The 17,655-nt window shown below is 43.6% G+C and overlaps 1 protein-coding gene across 2 annotated transcripts in view; it reads right to left on the bottom strand.

Annotated features, from left to right (window-relative positions):
- SF3B1 (splicing factor 3b subunit 1) overlaps positions 1–17,231 on the bottom strand; it is a 47,856-nt gene extending 30,625 nt beyond the window's left edge. The window contains exons 1-5 of one of the 2 annotated variants that reach the window (XM_075934247.2): positions 17,084–17,231; positions 5,446–5,612; positions 3,662–3,763; positions 2,158–2,272; positions 228–307 (exon numbers count right to left, since the gene is read on the bottom strand). In XM_075934247.2, coding sequence (XP_075790362.1) covers positions 228–307; positions 2,158–2,272; positions 3,662–3,763; positions 5,446–5,612; positions 17,084–17,111 — 492 coding nt within the window. In that variant the 5' untranslated portion in view covers positions 17,112–17,231. Of the gene's footprint in view, positions 1–227; positions 308–624; positions 2,102–2,157; positions 2,273–3,661; positions 3,764–5,445; positions 5,613–17,083 lie in introns of those variants that run through there. The other variant, XM_075934248.2, reaches the window with a different exon arrangement.
- Positions 17,232–17,655: the final 424 nt, after the last annotated feature.

Consider the following 17,655-nt stretch of genomic DNA (forward strand, 5'->3'; position numbering starts at 1 on the left):
GGCACACATGAGGAGCTGGCTTTTAAGTGGTTACACATTTACCTGCATAAATTTATGTTAACACCCCTACTTTCCAACAAATGCAGTATTTACACAAGCAGCAAACATTTACACAGGATGACTAGATTTCAAAGGAGCCTAAGGCATCTAACTCACCTAGGCTCCTTTAAAAATTGAAGACAAAACAAAGAGAGCATTAAGCTCAGATTAAAAAAAAGATAACAGACCTCCTCTTTTGTTAAATGCTGTTCCCGCATAACATCCATATATGTTCTGGCATTCATTTTAGGATCAGGTGTCTTCCCTCCTGCAGAAGAGAACAGCAACAGTACAGGAATACAGTAAGTACGGGATAATCAAAAATATCTGCTTTTTTCATTGTCCTGCTCTACTATTATATTATTCCAGAATCACTTAATTTTACTTTTTTGATTGAATTTTTTTAAAAATTACACGTATCTTACGTTTATTCAGTTTGTTGATCAATTTAACCTGTTTGAACACAAACATAACTACTGCAGTTTAAAACAAATAGTTTAAAGCAGATAAAAATGATAAAATGACAACACAGTTAAGAGTCTTCAGAAGTGATGGGTTCCTGGGTTGCTAATCCGGAATACGTACACTTTCGTGCCTTTGTGTCCATCAGCAGTTCTGACTTCAAGCAGCAGAATAGAAGCCTAGAAAATTATCTCTTTACCATTAGTAACACTTTGGAAAGATATTTATATTCAAAACATTACCTTGTGTAAGCTGTTAAAACCTACTTGTTATCTGACTACGAATAACTACTGTATACCTAGATAATGATTCAAAATGTTTCAGCATAAAGACCAGTTTATACATTTGACAAATCTGGACAAAAAAAACCCTCTTGTCCTTTATTTTGAGGAGTCATACTGTAGAAGGGCTTCATTTTTTATATGATAAAAGAGGGAAATTATATTATTTGACCCTCTTTTCTTCTGAAGGTACAATTACAATTGGGAGCTAATTGTAATACACTATATTTACCACCACAATGATACTCACAGGTAAAAAGATTTGTGTATACCATGTTTTATTCGGTGTATCTTGAGTATTTATTTTAACTTGTAAATACTTAACGGAAGCCCAAGTATATAAAAATGAGACTTATGGACACACTATTCTAAAAAAAATGTGCAAATTTGCTATACAAGCAGTATAGCATTACAATTTAGGAAAAATAAAATTCTTAAACATTTTCTATGCTGAAGATCATTGCCCAATTGGCAGTGTCATTCTGACACTAGCTTTGATAGGACTTTCCTTTGGAATACTTTTTCACCATAATTTACACAGGATGTGTTGAACTGCACCCTTAAGAATGCAGACAGGACTGGCATATAGCAGTACTGCTGTAGGAAAGAAATTAAGGACAGTTAGTATGGGCCTGTGAATTCTGACAAAACATGTTTATATCAATTATTACAATTAAGCAAGTAAAATAATTAATATCCCTATTAATTCATGCAGGCTGAAATTCTAATTTGTAAAACCTGCAACAGATTCTAATTTTAAGCAAACAGGCGCCTTATTTTCACCTGTGAAACTCACTCACCCGAGGAAAGCTTCCATCAGGCCCACTATGCCCCTTGTGCTGACTTGCATACTAAAATTAGCAGAACAGACTTGCACTATTAAAAAAGTATCAATGTCTCTTTCTATGCTTTTTGTTTCACTTAGCTATACTACCTGCATTAATATAAGATGGTAAGAATTAGGTGCTCTATTTTGAGAATTAGCATTTCAAAAAGCTATAATCCTGTAAATCTATGATTTGGAATGAAAATTTTCCATGTACTCAAAGTACATTTATTTTGAGCACAAAATATATAAATTGTTCAATGTACAGTACACAACCCAAAACAAAATGAAAAGAGAAACCTTCAACCCTTTGTGTGTCTATGGCAATGGGCTCATTATTTTCTTGTCCTTCTACCTAGAAAGAAAACTTGTGTTATAAAGATGAAAAATATGACATCTGTGATTTCAACCAAATCTATAAAAATCTATATAAAAAGGGGATGTTTAAAACAAAACTAAGATCATAAGCATGCCAAAAGAAATCAAAGGGCTAAAGACAATTTAAGACAACGAACTTGATAAAATCTATAAAAAAGTGAAACCAATTACCATCTGCAAAAGGATCAAGACGCTCAGGAGAAATAATCATCATCCGCCTGTGCTTTTTATATTCATCTTCTCGATCTGCAATCTTCTGTGGACGATGTTCAGCAAAGGGATCATACTTAAAGAAAGGAATATTTTACATTAGTCCACTATATAAAATAGCAATATGAAAGACATGAGTGGGAGAAAGGTAAACTCATGGGGGTTTCCAGTAATGTTGCATAGGTTAGGATTCATTTTACAGTCTCAAATCATAAAACATATGAACAGTAAAACTATGGGGAAATTACCCTTTATAATTGGAAAAGTTGATTCTTACCAATGAATTTCTGTCCAGCAGACACTCCTGACTAAACCACATTACCATGCTTTTTAATGAACTTCTCTTTTACTTAACTATTTTTTCCTCTTCTTTATAAAGATGTTTTCAAGCACATAACTCTGTTTTAGTAATCAGACTTTTCACTAATGCTGTGCTGGAGCTAGCCAGGAACTGTCATTCATAAAATTATGACTTTCATAGTTAAAGAGCTAATGTATTTTTCCAAATGTCTGTGTGACAGGGCACATCACCCCCCACTGGTACTTAGATAGTTAATCCTACACTTTGGGCTGAGGAGGCCACATTCCAATGGCCTTCCTGGGCATGCTCCAATGATGGACCAGATATAAAAGGCAGTAGCTCAGCTCATTCAGAGTGGGCAGATGGCCAGAGAGAAAAGACATGTGGCAGAGGCTCCTTCAAAAGAACTGCTGATATCTTGGCCAGGAAATCTTGAGTGCCCATGAAGCCCAGAGAGAACTAAGGGTCCACTTCATGGATGAGCCCAGTGACCCCAATAGCCCATGAATGGCAGCCTCAAGACACAGGGAAGGAAGTGATTCAGAGAGGGGCAAGAGAGTGATACCTCCCACCCGACTGAGTTCAATTCCCTATTGACCCTGTAGTGGTCCACCTCACTGCTGTTAGGACCTTGGGGGAAAAAGGGGTGCTATAACTGACTCTGGCCATTGGGCCACGCTGCCTTAAAGGCAGACAGTAGAAATGGACTTAGGCCATTAGGCTGCAGTGTCCTGTACAGGGATCTAAAACCCTGTTTAATTAGTTAATTGATTAAATGTTAAGTTTAACCAATTAACCTATTAAACTGATTTGGGTGGGGTTCAAGGGGCCTGCTCCAGCCCCAACAAGTTAACCGTAACCAGTAAGTTTCACCCATTAAGGGTGAGGCTTACTGGTTAACCATTAATATTCCTAGTCCCAGATGTGATGGCGTGACCACCGGGAGCACAAATACCCCCTCCCCACTCCAAGTGGGGATGGGGCACATCAGCCCCGTGACAGGGTATTAAAGTCTATAGGATATTATCTTTAAAATATGGAACATAAAAACTATAGGAACAACGATAAATTGGTACTATATTGTACAATGTTTTACTAAACCCAAAAACTCACACAAAAACAACTAAAATAACTTGTTTCATATTCAAATTAAAAATTTTTCACCTGTTCAGTTGACTGTGGTATATCATTAAGTAATGCCACAGGAGCATGGTACCCCGGCTTCTTCTGGCCAAGCAAACTTGTAGAGGAGTAGTCGTCATCATCCTGTCAAAACAAAAATATTCAGAAAGATAAAATTATTTATTTTGAACTGAATGTTGCATAATTTATATTTTATGGCTACAGATGTCTATTGTATCGAAATAGAACCAGGCACATTTACTCTACAATTTATTCCCCTTCCTATAAAGGTAGTTTTACTCCAAAAAAAATAAACTGCTGCTCAACTGATGCTACCCACATTATAAAAATATAGCTTACCAAGGTGCAGACATCAAATGTTCTAACATGTAGTGTCAAGTGTGAAGTACACTGCCTATAGTTATTAAATAGAAGTGCCAGATAATCTCTGGCACCAATTGTTGGCAACTTAAGATGCCAGATACATGTACTATAGCTAATAAGAGTCTCCACTCTACATAATCCCTAGTAAAGCAATTCAATCAGAAGTTTTGAAAAGAAAATGGCTACGTGAATTACAGTTTCAGGAAAGAATTCTGATGTGAAACCTGGGAGGTTAGGGTAGAGTGAAAGGAACCAGAAACTTACAAAGAAAATGTCAACTCAACAGCTGTTGAATCACAAATGCAATTCTAAACAAAATATTATTAGAGCTTCTCATGTGGAAAGTACCTATACAGAGCCAGAGGGTTGGGCAGCAACAGCCCCGTCCGCCTGAGGGCCCGAGCTCCCTCCAGACAGAGGCTGCTCCGCAGCAGCCTCCCCTGCGCCCCTGATACAGAGGCAGGAGCGTGAGGGGTGGAGGCGGCTCTGTGGAGCTGGTGCCAAAAGCCGATTTTCCCTCAAGAACTGGCTCCCACCTGCCCCGCTGCTGCCTTTGTGGGAGGCTTGTGTTTTTGATAAGGACGTAAAATCCCACTTAATCAGGAACATGGTTAAATGTTGTGCTTAACCAGTAAACTGCTTAAATGGGGGCAAATAGGGGGCTACACTGGCCAAGTCGGGCCCACATCAGACGGGCGCTGCTCCGGCTGGACCCACTGCGCTGCACTACATGCGAGTAAAAAGCAGCCCAGGCGGGCTGGGGCACCCACTGCGCATTGTGTAGCATGGCAAGCCTGGCTGGACTGGAACAGGCCCCTGCTGTCGGAGGGGGGACCGCTCCAGCCCAAATGGGCCACTGGTTAACCATTGACATGTCTAGTTTTTTACCTGTTCTAATAACAGCTAATAGACAAAAAAATGTAAGCAACTATCAAAATACTTACTACATAACCAACTTTTGAATTAGAAGTGTCAGCTTAATTTTGTTTAGTTTAGTTTACTCTTTCCCCGTACCCGATATACTCTTTTAAAGGGTATACCCAGGTTACTGAAATACATGTTCTACATCTTTATAGTCAGAAGACATAACAAGCATTTGGTGACTATTCGCACAAATAGAATTTTGGATAAGATGTAAAATATTTGTTTAAACAGTGTAAGCATTAAGACTCAATGTTCTGACAGTCTTTTACTTAAGGACATTGTAGAAAAAATTAAATACTATCAAAAAGACAATCTTTTCTCATTTTACTATTAGAATGTATGTCAATTTTTTCAATTTTACTTAGTTTGAATATTTGAATCTTAAAATTTCAATCTGTGAAGAAAGCTGTTAGTTTTTATTTATTTATTTGAATAATTTATAACTGCTCAGAGAACCAAAATTGAGATCTGGATTGTTTTGACTGCTTTCCTTAAATCAAAGAATATGTTTTACTTACATCTTCTAGTTCAGTTGCTGCAATAGAAGTCACATATCCAGCAAACCTGCTGTCACTGCCACCATAAATCTCTTGATCATAGTATCCTGTGGAATCAAGGCCTACTCCCTGCGCTTCATCAAGGGCAGCCTTTTTTCCTTGAATTTCTCGAATCTGTGCTTCAATATCTATAAAGAAAACATCAATTTTACTATTATCATCTAATTTTGTTGTCAAAGCAAAGTGTTTACAAATGTGATAAGTGGTGAGACATTTGAGAAAAATTCAACAAATAAGACAACATCCAGCTTTATACCAAAAAGACTTTAAAAAAATATTCTTATTCCCAAGTGATCCTCTTACAGTAGCATCTCTTATGCACACCGTTATATTAGAATAATATCTATAAGTATTGCAAAATATTATCCTTAAATCGCAACAATAGTTCTACTTCATTCACTGTGACTTAAAGGCTATATTTCATAGTTATTGAGAACAACTAGTGAAAACATTATTTTCTCTGTTCTACATAATATTTTAGGGAAAGCCATTCTCCATATTTATTTTGCAATCTAAATCAACTTAAATTTGGAGAGTAGCAGCTAATCCTATTCCTCAACTCATGTAATGTATTTATACAAAAAGATCTTGAATTGTTTAATGTAATCATAACCCTTTTAATAAATTATTCAAATAATTAAAACTGGATTCCACATTCTTAAGTTATTTCATGAATAATTACACTATAATTGAGAAGTATTTTCTGCCTAAAGTTCAGTTTTCTAATGTCTATATTCCTTGCAACTTGGTATGCTTCCGAGGGGCCTGGGTTTAGGGTTAGTAATCCAAATTTGGGGGGGGGTTCTGACATATAGTCCACCTCAAGTCTTTTTGTAAAGCTGACTCATTCAATCAGCTCTTTTTGAGTAGACCTAAGGATTAAATCAGAGGAGGGCCCACAGGTTGACCCTTTTATACAGCCCCCATGCTCTCACCGGGGCGGGGGGGCCTCTAGCCCCCAGTTCCTCCCGTCCAGTCCCCCTTCCCCTGCAGCCTCAGCTCACTGCACCACCAAAGGAGATGCTCTAGGAGGTGCGGCTGTAAACTCCAAACACACGGCACAACAGTAGCACCACATACCCTCTCCCATGGAGCTGCCTGCCAAATTAAGATTTTTTTTGTACACACCTGGCCTATGGTTCAGCAAAAGGGAGGGTAAGCTACAAATGGTGGGGACATTGATATGCTTTGCAGGCAATGAGGGAGAGGATGGAAACACACACCAATCTTCTCTTACATACTTGAAGACACCGTAACTAGCATATAATCACGATTTTTATGCTATAAATCATGTCATATTTCTGTGACTGGCCCATTTAGCATACATCCCAAACATTTTGAAGTACAATCATTATCCCCATTCCACTATAACAAAGTGTGTGGAGGTTAGGGCACTGAGGAATCACATAGCAACCATGGGGACTATCCGGACAACAATGGACTGGAATTCAGAAAGCCTGGGTTCTAATTTTTGCCACTCGCATAGAATTGGCTCATATTGCCCAAGAAACTTCACTGTGGTGTATTCATTTCCCCACATGTACAATGGAGATAATCAGATTTTCCTCCTTGGTAAAGTTCTTTGAGATCTACTGATGAAAAGTGATATGTAAGATCTAGGTAGTATTATTGCCTGGCCACAGAAGCATTTCAGCTATGCACTTACATTATAACCGCATAAATGACCACTAACTCCTGCCAACATTTTTCTGTTTTTTTCTTAAACAAACAACCTAAGAAATTCTACAACAAAGGACTTTGTTAACCTTGCCCCATGATATCTCATGCCATTCCAGCAACTCAAGTTCAGTAAACTCAAACTTCCGGAAAGAAGGAAATAAAGAGTTAAGGTACATGTTTTTAACTGCCCTCTGAAGGATGCCCCAATATACCCGTTTAGCTATATATGTATGTGTGTGTTACACATACCACTTTTACAGTGTAATGAACAAGAGCTACTAATACTTGCCCTACACTCAAACGCTTAGCCTACTTCACAGAAAACATCAGATTTGTTAAATTTTGTAACACTTTCACCTTTATAGGTACACTAAAAGATTTACCCAGATTTGCTTGAGTCCTTAACTCCCAACAAGTTTTGGTTTTCTTCATTTAAATCACTGTTCTGGGTAAGTGTGCTAAGAAGTGGGTAACTGACTAATTGTGTAGTAAATACAATTTGTATCAACTACACGATTAGTTGATAAGGGGCCCAGCTGCAGCTCTGCAATTTAAATGGAGTAGGAACTGGGTGCACAGGCAACCTTTAAACTACAGAGCTGCAGCCATTTGAACTGGAGAGCCGCAGTGGGGGTAGATCCCAGACCCAGATCTCTCCAGATCCTGGACCGCTGTGTCTCTGCACTTTAAATGTAGTAAGAGCCGCCCAGCTCTTACTACATTTAAAAGGCAGAGCTGCAGTGAGGGTAGGTCCGGGACACAGCGCTAGCCAGGACTGAGTAGTCCTGGCTTGTGCCAGGTCCCAGATGCTGTGCCTCTGCCTCCCCTGCCCACCTGCTCCACACCACACAGACCGAGCAGGGGGGAACCAGCTTTTAAGAGGGCTCCCCCAGCACTGGCTCCTGGTTCCCCCTCTTTGGAGAAGTCGCTTACATCCCTAGCTCTGGGGTGAGGGATTCAGTACTAGGGATGTGACAGGTTAACCGGTGAGCATCACCTTTACTGGTTACAGTTAATCAGTAGGGGCTGGAGTGGCTTCCTACCCACTGTGGTGTCTGGAGCTGTCCCTGTCTGCAGTTGGCCCAGCACATTGCAAGCAGGAGTTGTTGTGAATGCCTGCAGCGGGTGGGCCGGGGTGGGGGAAGGAGGGAACACAGAGGCAGGGGCTGCTCTAGACACCAATTAAATAGGATTTTACATCCCTATTCAGTAGACAGATTACCCCACAGAGAGAGGACAACCCCAGCATTCTCTCATCACAGCATCTCATCACAGTGAGAAGCATCTGCCCATGGCTGCTGCAGCAGCCACAGCCGGGAGAGGGGTGCATGTCCCCTGGCTGGGGGACTGACAGACACACAAACAAACTCTGCTGGACAGGGTTTTAGCTGTCCCAATCCCCATCTCTGGCCCCTTGCTGCCCCCTCTAGTCATTCTACAGTATAAATGTCCCCCCATCAGACCCCCTCACGTTCCCATTTTATGAGAAAATTTCAGGCACATTCCTTTGTCTTACCTTGCTTTAAGTTATGGCATGCAGCTTTCTCTAACTAAATTTGGTATTTCTAGCTCTTACTGTTTATGAGTTGTTCTTGAACAAATGGACTCACAGACTGATGGACCGAGACAGACAGATCTAAGTTTCTAAAATATATAGAAAGATTTGCATCTAATACTATACTTTCACTTAACCTTCATCAAACCCACTGACCATGTTCAGCCTCTCACCTAACTGCTGACTATTCCCATGGCAAGAAGTTCCCTATGCCCTGACACTAACAACCTACAAGAGAGCATAAAAGTCAAAGATTCTGTTAAAATAAAAATTGACTTATTGCACTACTTTTTTAAAATAAACCAGTTTAAACATTAAAACTGAAATTAATACAAAATATGTAAAATATGCTTTGACAAGAGATATTATAGCATCCTTAAGTTTAGCATATTGAATTCCAGTGGCCATCCTAACACAGTCTGACACAAATCTCACGGTTCTGTCAAGGAGCACCATTAAATATAGCTACACCTAACACTATATTTCTTGGTTTTCAGAAATCTGGATTTTACTGAACTCAGTGTTTCTGAAGGACACTAAAAACCTCTTTGACCCTTAACTGTGCATTAACAGAATTCTCTCTCAGGGACATTTTTTCTGTTTGAGGACAAAAAGGGAAACAGTCACAAATAAAACCCCTTTATTCAAGACTGAAATTTATAACCACTTTATTATTTGCCAAGCTTTAGAAAAAAAATTAAGGACATTAGGTTTTTATTCACCTTGGCAGTTATACTAAACTTTGCTCCTGACACTCGATTTGCATCTGCAGCTTCAACCACCTATTATTATTCTGGCTAAGCAGAAACAACAGAGTTCAAGAACTCAGTCATGCTCCAACAAATGAATGGAAGTTTTGTCACTGTCTTTGATGTGTGCAGGATAAGGCCATAAATCAATGAGCATGATAATAAAACTACAACAACACCAGACATTCACTACCTCCAGAAGGCTCAAATGTGCAACTCCATTATATTCCCAACCCAACCAGCAAACAAGAAATAAGGAATTATTTGCCCCTAGAACTGTTAAAGGCTACTATTTTAAATGGAATTATAGTGTGTGTTCCTGATGCTTCTAATGCCACACCAAGAATTAAACTTGCAATTATAATTTAATATTACATTTACTCAAAATATGTCAAAGTGATAGTGAAGATGTCGTTTCAAAAGCAAAGAGGCCAAAATCCCCACAAAACCTACAGCTGTATTGGCAATCCTATTGTACTTCACTTAACTAGAGATTTTAAGAATGCAAATCTGTCTTGCCAATAACCAAGAGGGAAGAGAAGTGAAGTAATCTCCTTTACCCAGCTGCCAAGAGAAGAACTAAATTCTGGGATTTAGAAAGTGCTATGCCTTAGTAAAAGGAATGTGGCTTTGTGGAAAGAGCCAGCAGCAGTGTTTACTTTCCTTTTCTGGCTGCCTGAATTTGCAATCCTAAGCACATCTGATCAAAACTGGAGAAGCCAATTTCAGCAGACCAAATAATTACAAAACCCAGTACAGTAAAACTCCAGTGGTCTGGCATCCAATGGTCCGGCACCATCTGGAACCCGGAAGTGCTCTGGGCAGCCGGACAATTGGAGCTGCTCTGCCCCCGGCTTCCCGGATTCAGCCGCTGCTGAAACTGACCAGCAGCTGACTCAGGGAAGCCGCTGGTCAGTTTCAGCAACGGCTGACTCCAGGAAGCCTGGGGCAGAGCAGCTAGGGTGCTGCCAGGTTGGTCCCGCAGCGCCGAGGAGCGCATCCCCCCCCACTCCACCCCAGACTCCTCATAGTTCCCCCCCTTCTGATAGTCCGGCATACCTCATAATCCGGCACCCCCTGGGTCCTAAAGGTGCCGGATTATCGGAAGTTTACTGTACTTAACCAAAACACTGGGATTATACCTCATACTTGCAGATATTCCATAAGCATCTGTATAGGGATGTGAAGGACTAGTTGACTACCCAATAAGCAAATGCTTATCAGATAATTGACAGGCTAGTTGATTAGTCATTCCCCCCACCTTGCTATCTCTATTAGAAAGAGGCAGCAAGTGAATGGGGGGGGCGGGTACTTGAAAGTGGCAGTGCCGGTTGGAGCCTGGGGCCAGACTCTGGGCTCCATGCGGCGCTGCCGCTTTGAAACACCACATGGAGCCCGGGGCCAGCTGGGTTGTCCCCAGGATGCATGCAGCATTTCAAAGCGACAGTGCTGCGTGGAGCCCGGGATCAGCGCTTTTTGTGGCCTTCTGGCACTTTTTGCCTTTGAAGTGTAAGCACTAGGATTGTTACTACACTTCAAAAGCAGAAGCGCCCTATTGACTAATTGAATAGTCAAAGCAAAATGCATCGACTATTCAATTAGTCATTATTTAACATCCTTACATCTGTAAGCACCACAAATAGTTTAATGCTCAATTTTAAGAAGCACTGTCAGTTGTATATCATCTAAGGATAATAAAAGCTGAAAGAATTTTTTAAAAACCTTTCACTATTTGTGTTCTTTATTATTGCTCTACATTTTTGCGTAACTGGTTTTATTTTCCAGCTATTTTACATTAAACACCATACTGAATCGAAAATCCTATAAAATGTTTAGAAAACTAAACTATGAACTTTTTAATTTACAACTATACTTTCAGCAAAGGTACCAATATTAGGTTTTGTAAAGCTTATTTTAAAATCTGAAATCTTGGGCCACAGAGAAACACAGAATCAAATCAAGCTAACTTTGAAGTGCCTCCAAAAAAGGCCTTTTAGGATTCTAGTTTATTGCAGGTCATTGACTCTACATAAAAATGCTTCATGTAGGGAAAAACACCATCTTTTTAATTGTATCTGTCAGTTCTACAAACTAAAAATCAAATCTGAAATCTAAGCTGGGTTCTTTTTCTCTCACACAGTCACTGATGACAGCGGGTCATATTATGGTAGGGATACAAGGAAATATTTTATACATATGCAACTGAGGGACCTGCCAAATCCTTAAACCTGGTACCATGTGCTACTATTAAAGAATCCAGTCTGAGGGCTCAGGAGCAGTCTGTAGGACTGCTGGATAGAAAAATGCATTTTAACTGTAAACTGAGCAAAACTGAAAAGCACTTAGATATGACAATTATGGTACCTCACCATGACACTTTCAAGCCATCTCTCTTTAAAAACACATGAACTGAAACACCACAGTGCCTCTTGGTTTAAGATCAGCATTGATTTAGTCCCCAATTCTGCATTCCCTGTGTACCCACAACTGTCTATTTTAAACAGGAACTGGCTGCACAAATTTCTCATCATTACCAGTGATTCAGAAACACCACGATAAAACTCAACTATATCAAAGCATCCGTATCTGTCAGCATCCTAAGTAATGTTGTGCAGATTGGTTTATGTGATATTGCTTAAAACATCAATGTTTATCAGTCCTATACCAACAGAAGGTGGTAGAACTGTTGTAGCAATAGGGGAAGTTTTGTAGCAGGAGAGCCTAGCTAGTGCTGGTGGGGAGCTACCCCAGAGCTGCCTGCCCCCACGTGGTGTCGTCTCTGATAAAAAAGGAAGCAGCAAGGAATGTGGGGGTAAAACAGGAGCTGGTATTCACAGGGACCCAGCTTCCCATGAGCACCAGTTCCCGCTCCCTCAGCCTTCATGTGAATGTGTAATCAATGAAAAATTCATTTTAACATCGCTACTTTATTTTTTTGTCTACTTCAGTTAGTCTATAGCTGCACACCATTTCTGTCAGTAAAACTTCTGCTAGTCAGATTTATGGGGAAAAAATTGCTGACACAGCTAACACCATTCTCTGGGAGGTCGTTTCATTATGCCAGCATGGAACCTTACTTCTGCAGGCAAAAAGCAGCTATATGTGAGACCTTATGGTGCTGTAAGGTTCATAGAGGAGACAACGAGCACAGTTGTTCAGTTTCACTTTTGTTTTTACTGAATCACTTTTGGGTGCTTATATATAAGCTTCCCTTTAAAAGTTTAAATTATCCAGTTGACAATAAGGATTTGAAGCTGTTAATCTCTGGAATATTGCTGAACAATACATGTTTTCCTCCGACATTGGAACATTTAGCTATATATAGCACTTCATAGTTATGTTCAAGGATGCTAAGAGGTAACTGGGTAATTGTGTAGTCTATATAAATTGTACCGACTACACAATTAGTTGGTAAGGGAAGGTGTTCAGAAAGAGCTACTCCTGCTGCAGCTCTGCAGTTTAAATGTAGTAAGTGCTGGGAAAGCAGGCAGTCCAGCTCCCACTACAGACTGGACCTCCCTAGACTGGCAACTGACTGGTCCTGGGGGAGGGATTTTGTCAGACCAGGTGAGGTTATTTTTGTACCCTTGTCACTGGCCCCCTGGCCTCCTAGCTAGCTCCCCACCTCCTGCAGGCTCTGTTGTCCTGCCATCGCGCTGGGCGGCCATTGCTGCCATGGCCCACTGCCCTGCCAGCCCCGCAGGGATCCTTGCTGATATGGTCCTTCACCAGGACACTCTGATCCTGCAACATCCATGCTGGACGGACGATGCCAGACCAGAGAATCCCAGTTAAGAGAGTTTCAACCTGTATGTTTAAACTGCAGAGCCACAGCGTGGGTAGCTTCTGGACTCGGCAGGAGCCAGGCTTGCACAGTCCCAGCTCACACTGGGTCCCACAGCCCCTGTCCATGGGGGTTCCAGCAGGGAGCTAGGACGGACACACACACACACACACACACACACGCACACACGCACACGCAGACAAGGGCTTCTGCTGAAGCAACCTTTCCTCCTCTCCCCCCCCCCCCCCCACTGAAAGGCAGAAGCGCCAGGGAGGGGGTCCAAGTGCTACTATGGAGACGGTGCTGGGGGAACCAACTTTTAGATACAGAGGCGGGAGGGGGGAGAATGTGAGTAGTCGACTCAACTACCTGATAAGCCTAGGCTACTCTTTTACATCCCTACTTCACAGTTGCATCACTGAACACACTACCAAAGTAGTATTTCCAAAATATGAATGTGGTTTGTTATTCATGTTGACTATATACAAAGAAAAGTAGTATAAAACAAAAAATATTTTCATTTGTGATCCAAGACTAACACCAAGGCAATTAGACCAACCAATTCAATAACTTATGTTTATGCTTAGTCCAGAGTCCTTTTAAAGCCAATGCTGTATGAAGCTGGTTAAATTGAGGCTAAAGAGACTGGGACTTTTCAGTTTAGAAAAGAGGAGACTGAGGGGGGATATGATAGAGGTCTATAAAATCATGAGTGGTGTGGAGAAGGCTGATAAAGAAAAGTTATTTATTAGTTCCCATAATAGAAGAACTAGAGGACACCAAATGAAATTAATGGGTAGCAGGTTTAAAACTAATAAAAGGAAGTTCTTCTTCACACAGCGTGTTGTCAAGCTGTGGAACTCCTTGCCAGAGGAGGCGGTGAAGGCTAGGACTATAATAGAGTTTAAAGAGAAGCTGGATAAATTCATGGAGGTTAGGTCCATAAAAGGCTATTAGCCAGGGGATAAAATGGTGTCCTTGGCCTCTGTTTGTCAGAGGCTGGAGAGGGATGGCAGGAGACAAATCGCTTGATCATTGTCTTCGGTCAACCCTCTCTGGGGTACCTGGTGCTGGCCACTGTCGGTAGACAGGATACTGGGCTAGATGGACCTTTGGTCTGACCCAGTACGGCCATTCTTATGTTCTTATGAGAATGTGAATGTTTGCAAGACTGGCATGTATATTTGCATTGTTACCATTTTTGGTAAATTAGGGTTATCAAAGCTGGTAACACAGAGAAGATACTAAAGAGACTGCAGCCTTGACAAACCACAGAATATTCAGATTTTCTGCAGAGTGATAAGTCTGATCTATTCTTACAATTGAGGCTGACAAACCTACGGCACTCAAGGATTTGAACAATCCACAAGTAGAGTTCCCTCTAAGCTGCACCGCCACACGGCTGCCAAATAAGCCCTGTGCAGCGGCTCAGGGCTGCCATGACTAGGAAAAAAACGCCTCTCCCCGCTGGGCTGGAGGAATGCACCTGACCCCAGCAGCGGAGCTAGATTAAGAAAAGGAGAATTAGGGGCTGCACCCGATAAAGCCCACCCTGTGTTCTGGGCCATCCCCTCCTGGGGTGTGGGGAAGATGGATCTGTGCACTTCCTTCCTATACCCACCCCCCAGCTGGAGCCACAAGCATAGGGAAGCCCTGCTAAATATCATAGTGGTAACACACAGGCTGTGTCTACACTGCAGGCTTCTTGCACAAGAATGGCTGTTCATGCACAAAAAATTTGTGGAGCGTCTACACTGCACACATGTTCTTGTCCAAGTAAATGTACAGCAAAGCATTGGAAGAGGGCTTCTTGTGCAAGAGTTATTCCTCTCTCCACAAGGACTAAGACCTCTTGCTCAAGAAGGCAGGGTGGACAGGCAACAGGGTTTTTTTGTGCAAGAAACCCCCATGGCTAAAATGGCCATCAGAGCTTTCTTGCACGAGAGAGCGTCCGGCTCGACAATCTATGTAATCTACTCGCCCGTGGCAAGTAGATTACAACCCAGAAGAGCAGGGTTCGGGCGAACTGCGTATGCACAGATTGCTGGACAACGCTGCTCGGCAAGCCCTGCTTATGGGTACCCACCCCTGCACCAGCCCTTCTCTTCCCCATGTCCACTCCTCCTCTAGCCCCATTCTGATCATCTGAAGCTACCCCTCCGTATCCCCTCTCCTAACACCTCCCTCTACCCACCTGCCCCGCCTCTCTCTTCTGGTGCCCATTCCTCCCCCACTTTGTGTCTGCCCTTCTGCTTCACCCCCACAATCCCCTGGTACCTGCATCTTCCCTGGGGAAGGAGGCTGCTGCACTGGTGTCCCCATCAAGCTGCGAAATGAACGGCAGGGCTTTCCAGCACATTTCACTACTTGATGGGGAACTGGGACAGAGCATTTTAATTTGCGACAGTCCCGGGAAAAATCAAAACATATGGTCAACGTATGTATGAGGCATTCAGATAGAATAGGGGTACTTAGTAGTCCCCCACACATGTAAATAATTTCTATCAGTTGTCTCAATTTGTTATAAAGCTATTTCAAGAGCAGAAGTATTACAGATGTTGTTCTGCAAAGGCATTTTTTGCATACACTCAGTGGGGAAAATGAAGTAATGAATCTGGCTACAAATAACCCCCCCCCCCAACAAAGACCCACCTTTTATAATTTGTCATCGCACTTAAAGCGTTTAAGGGCCCAATTCTGCAAACTGATTGTGACTGAACAGATCTGTTTATATCTACTCAGACTCAATGAAGTCAACAGTGTTCCTCCCATGTAGAACTGGGCTCTCATCTAGTAATTTTGCAGACCATGACAGATTACAGTATAGCCAGGGTGGAGAACTTTTTTGGGGGTCAGGGAGCCACAGAAAAACCAGTTGGGGGGCTACCCACAAGACAGAAGCAAAAACAAAAAAACAAACCCCCTCACTGAGGTGGCCAATGGAAGAGAAAGACACTCCCACGTTCCCCTTGTGGGGGCAGCCTAATCGATTATGTGTGCTCCAGCCCTCCATGTGGGGGTGGGGGGTTGGCGAGCCAGTGCAGGCTCTGCAATGCTAGGGTGAGGGGTGGCCCTGAGCCAGGCAAACTAGGAGACACCTCTGGCCCCAGGGTCTCAAGTTCCCCACCCCAGGTGTATAACCTTAAGTGGGCAGAGGGCGACGGGTACCTCAGAAACAACATTACTCTCTGGCACTACGTGAGCAACAATTGTCTAATATTCCCTAGCAACCCGATATCAACCCCCTTATTGCAAAAGAAACAGCACTGGTAGGAAGGCTGAGCGAGGACGAGCTGACTCAGGGAGACTGCGCTGCCAGCAGGGGTACCCACGGCCAGCCCCTGCTGTGGACGGCGAGTCAATTGCAATGCGCCGGCAGACGCGACACGTTGCCGTGGAAAGCGCGCCCGGACCCGAGCCTGCCCGGGCCGCAGCAGGCAAGGCGAGGCGAGGCGAGCCAGGCCCCTGGCTGGCCTCTCCGCCGGGCCGGGAGGCGGCTGCGCACGGCAGAGCGGGGCTCCCACTCCAGGGGCGCCGCGGGCCACACGTCACCTCCCAGCAGGAAGCGCACCCGCGGGGCCCAGCCCCTCCCCCCGCCCCCGTGTGACGGCCCCCGCCCGGCGCTGACCCGGCGCCGCCCCCCCGCCGCAAGGGCAGCCCGAGAGGCCCTGGCGGAGACGCCATTACACAGGCCCGGCCCACTCGCCCGCCCGCCCGCTGCGGCCTGCGCCGCCCGCCGCGCCACGACAGCCAGCCCGGCCCGGGCCCGCGAGGCGCTGAGGCAGCGGGGGGGAGGGGGGGGGAGCGAGCGGGGCTGGCTCCGTGTCTCACCTTCGTGGGTCTTGGCGATCTTCGCCATTTTGTGCAGCCCGAACAACACCGAGGCGGAACTGGAGCGCCCCGTCCCCCCAGCCACTTCCGCTACGAGGGGCGGAGGGAGGGAGGAGGGGGAATCACTGCGCAGGCGCGGTTCTGTCGGGCCGCGGGCGACAGAGACGCACTGGGCAGGCGCGGGTTGCGTCGGCGGCAGAGGAGGGGGGCGACAGCTGCGCAGGCGCGGTGCTGGCCCTCGCGAGCGTGAGAAAGAAAGCCTTTGCCTCGAGCCCTCCGCCCCCTGGTGCCTGGCTGTGCGGTGCCAGCCTGGCTGGTTCCTAATACGCATTACATGCAGAGCTGCACCAGGGGGAGGTGCTGGACCTGTTGCAAGCCAGGACTGAGCTGGGTTGCTGCTAAAAAAAAATTGCTGATGTGGGAGGGGAGGAAAATGCATAGAGTCTATAGCATTAACTGATATGCTTTTGCGTATTGGTTAATCGCCTACACTAGTACATCCCTGTTCTCCACCAGTACATAGATTTTGCAAAAAGCAGCAATCCCTTGTGTTCAGTCTTAAATTTCCTCTC

Source organism: Pelodiscus sinensis, chromosome 7 (genome assembly GCF_052426305.1).
Source record: "Pelodiscus sinensis isolate ZL-2025 chromosome 7, ASM5242630v1, whole genome shotgun sequence".
Lineage (NCBI taxonomy): Eukaryota > Metazoa > Chordata > Testudines > Trionychidae > Pelodiscus > Pelodiscus sinensis.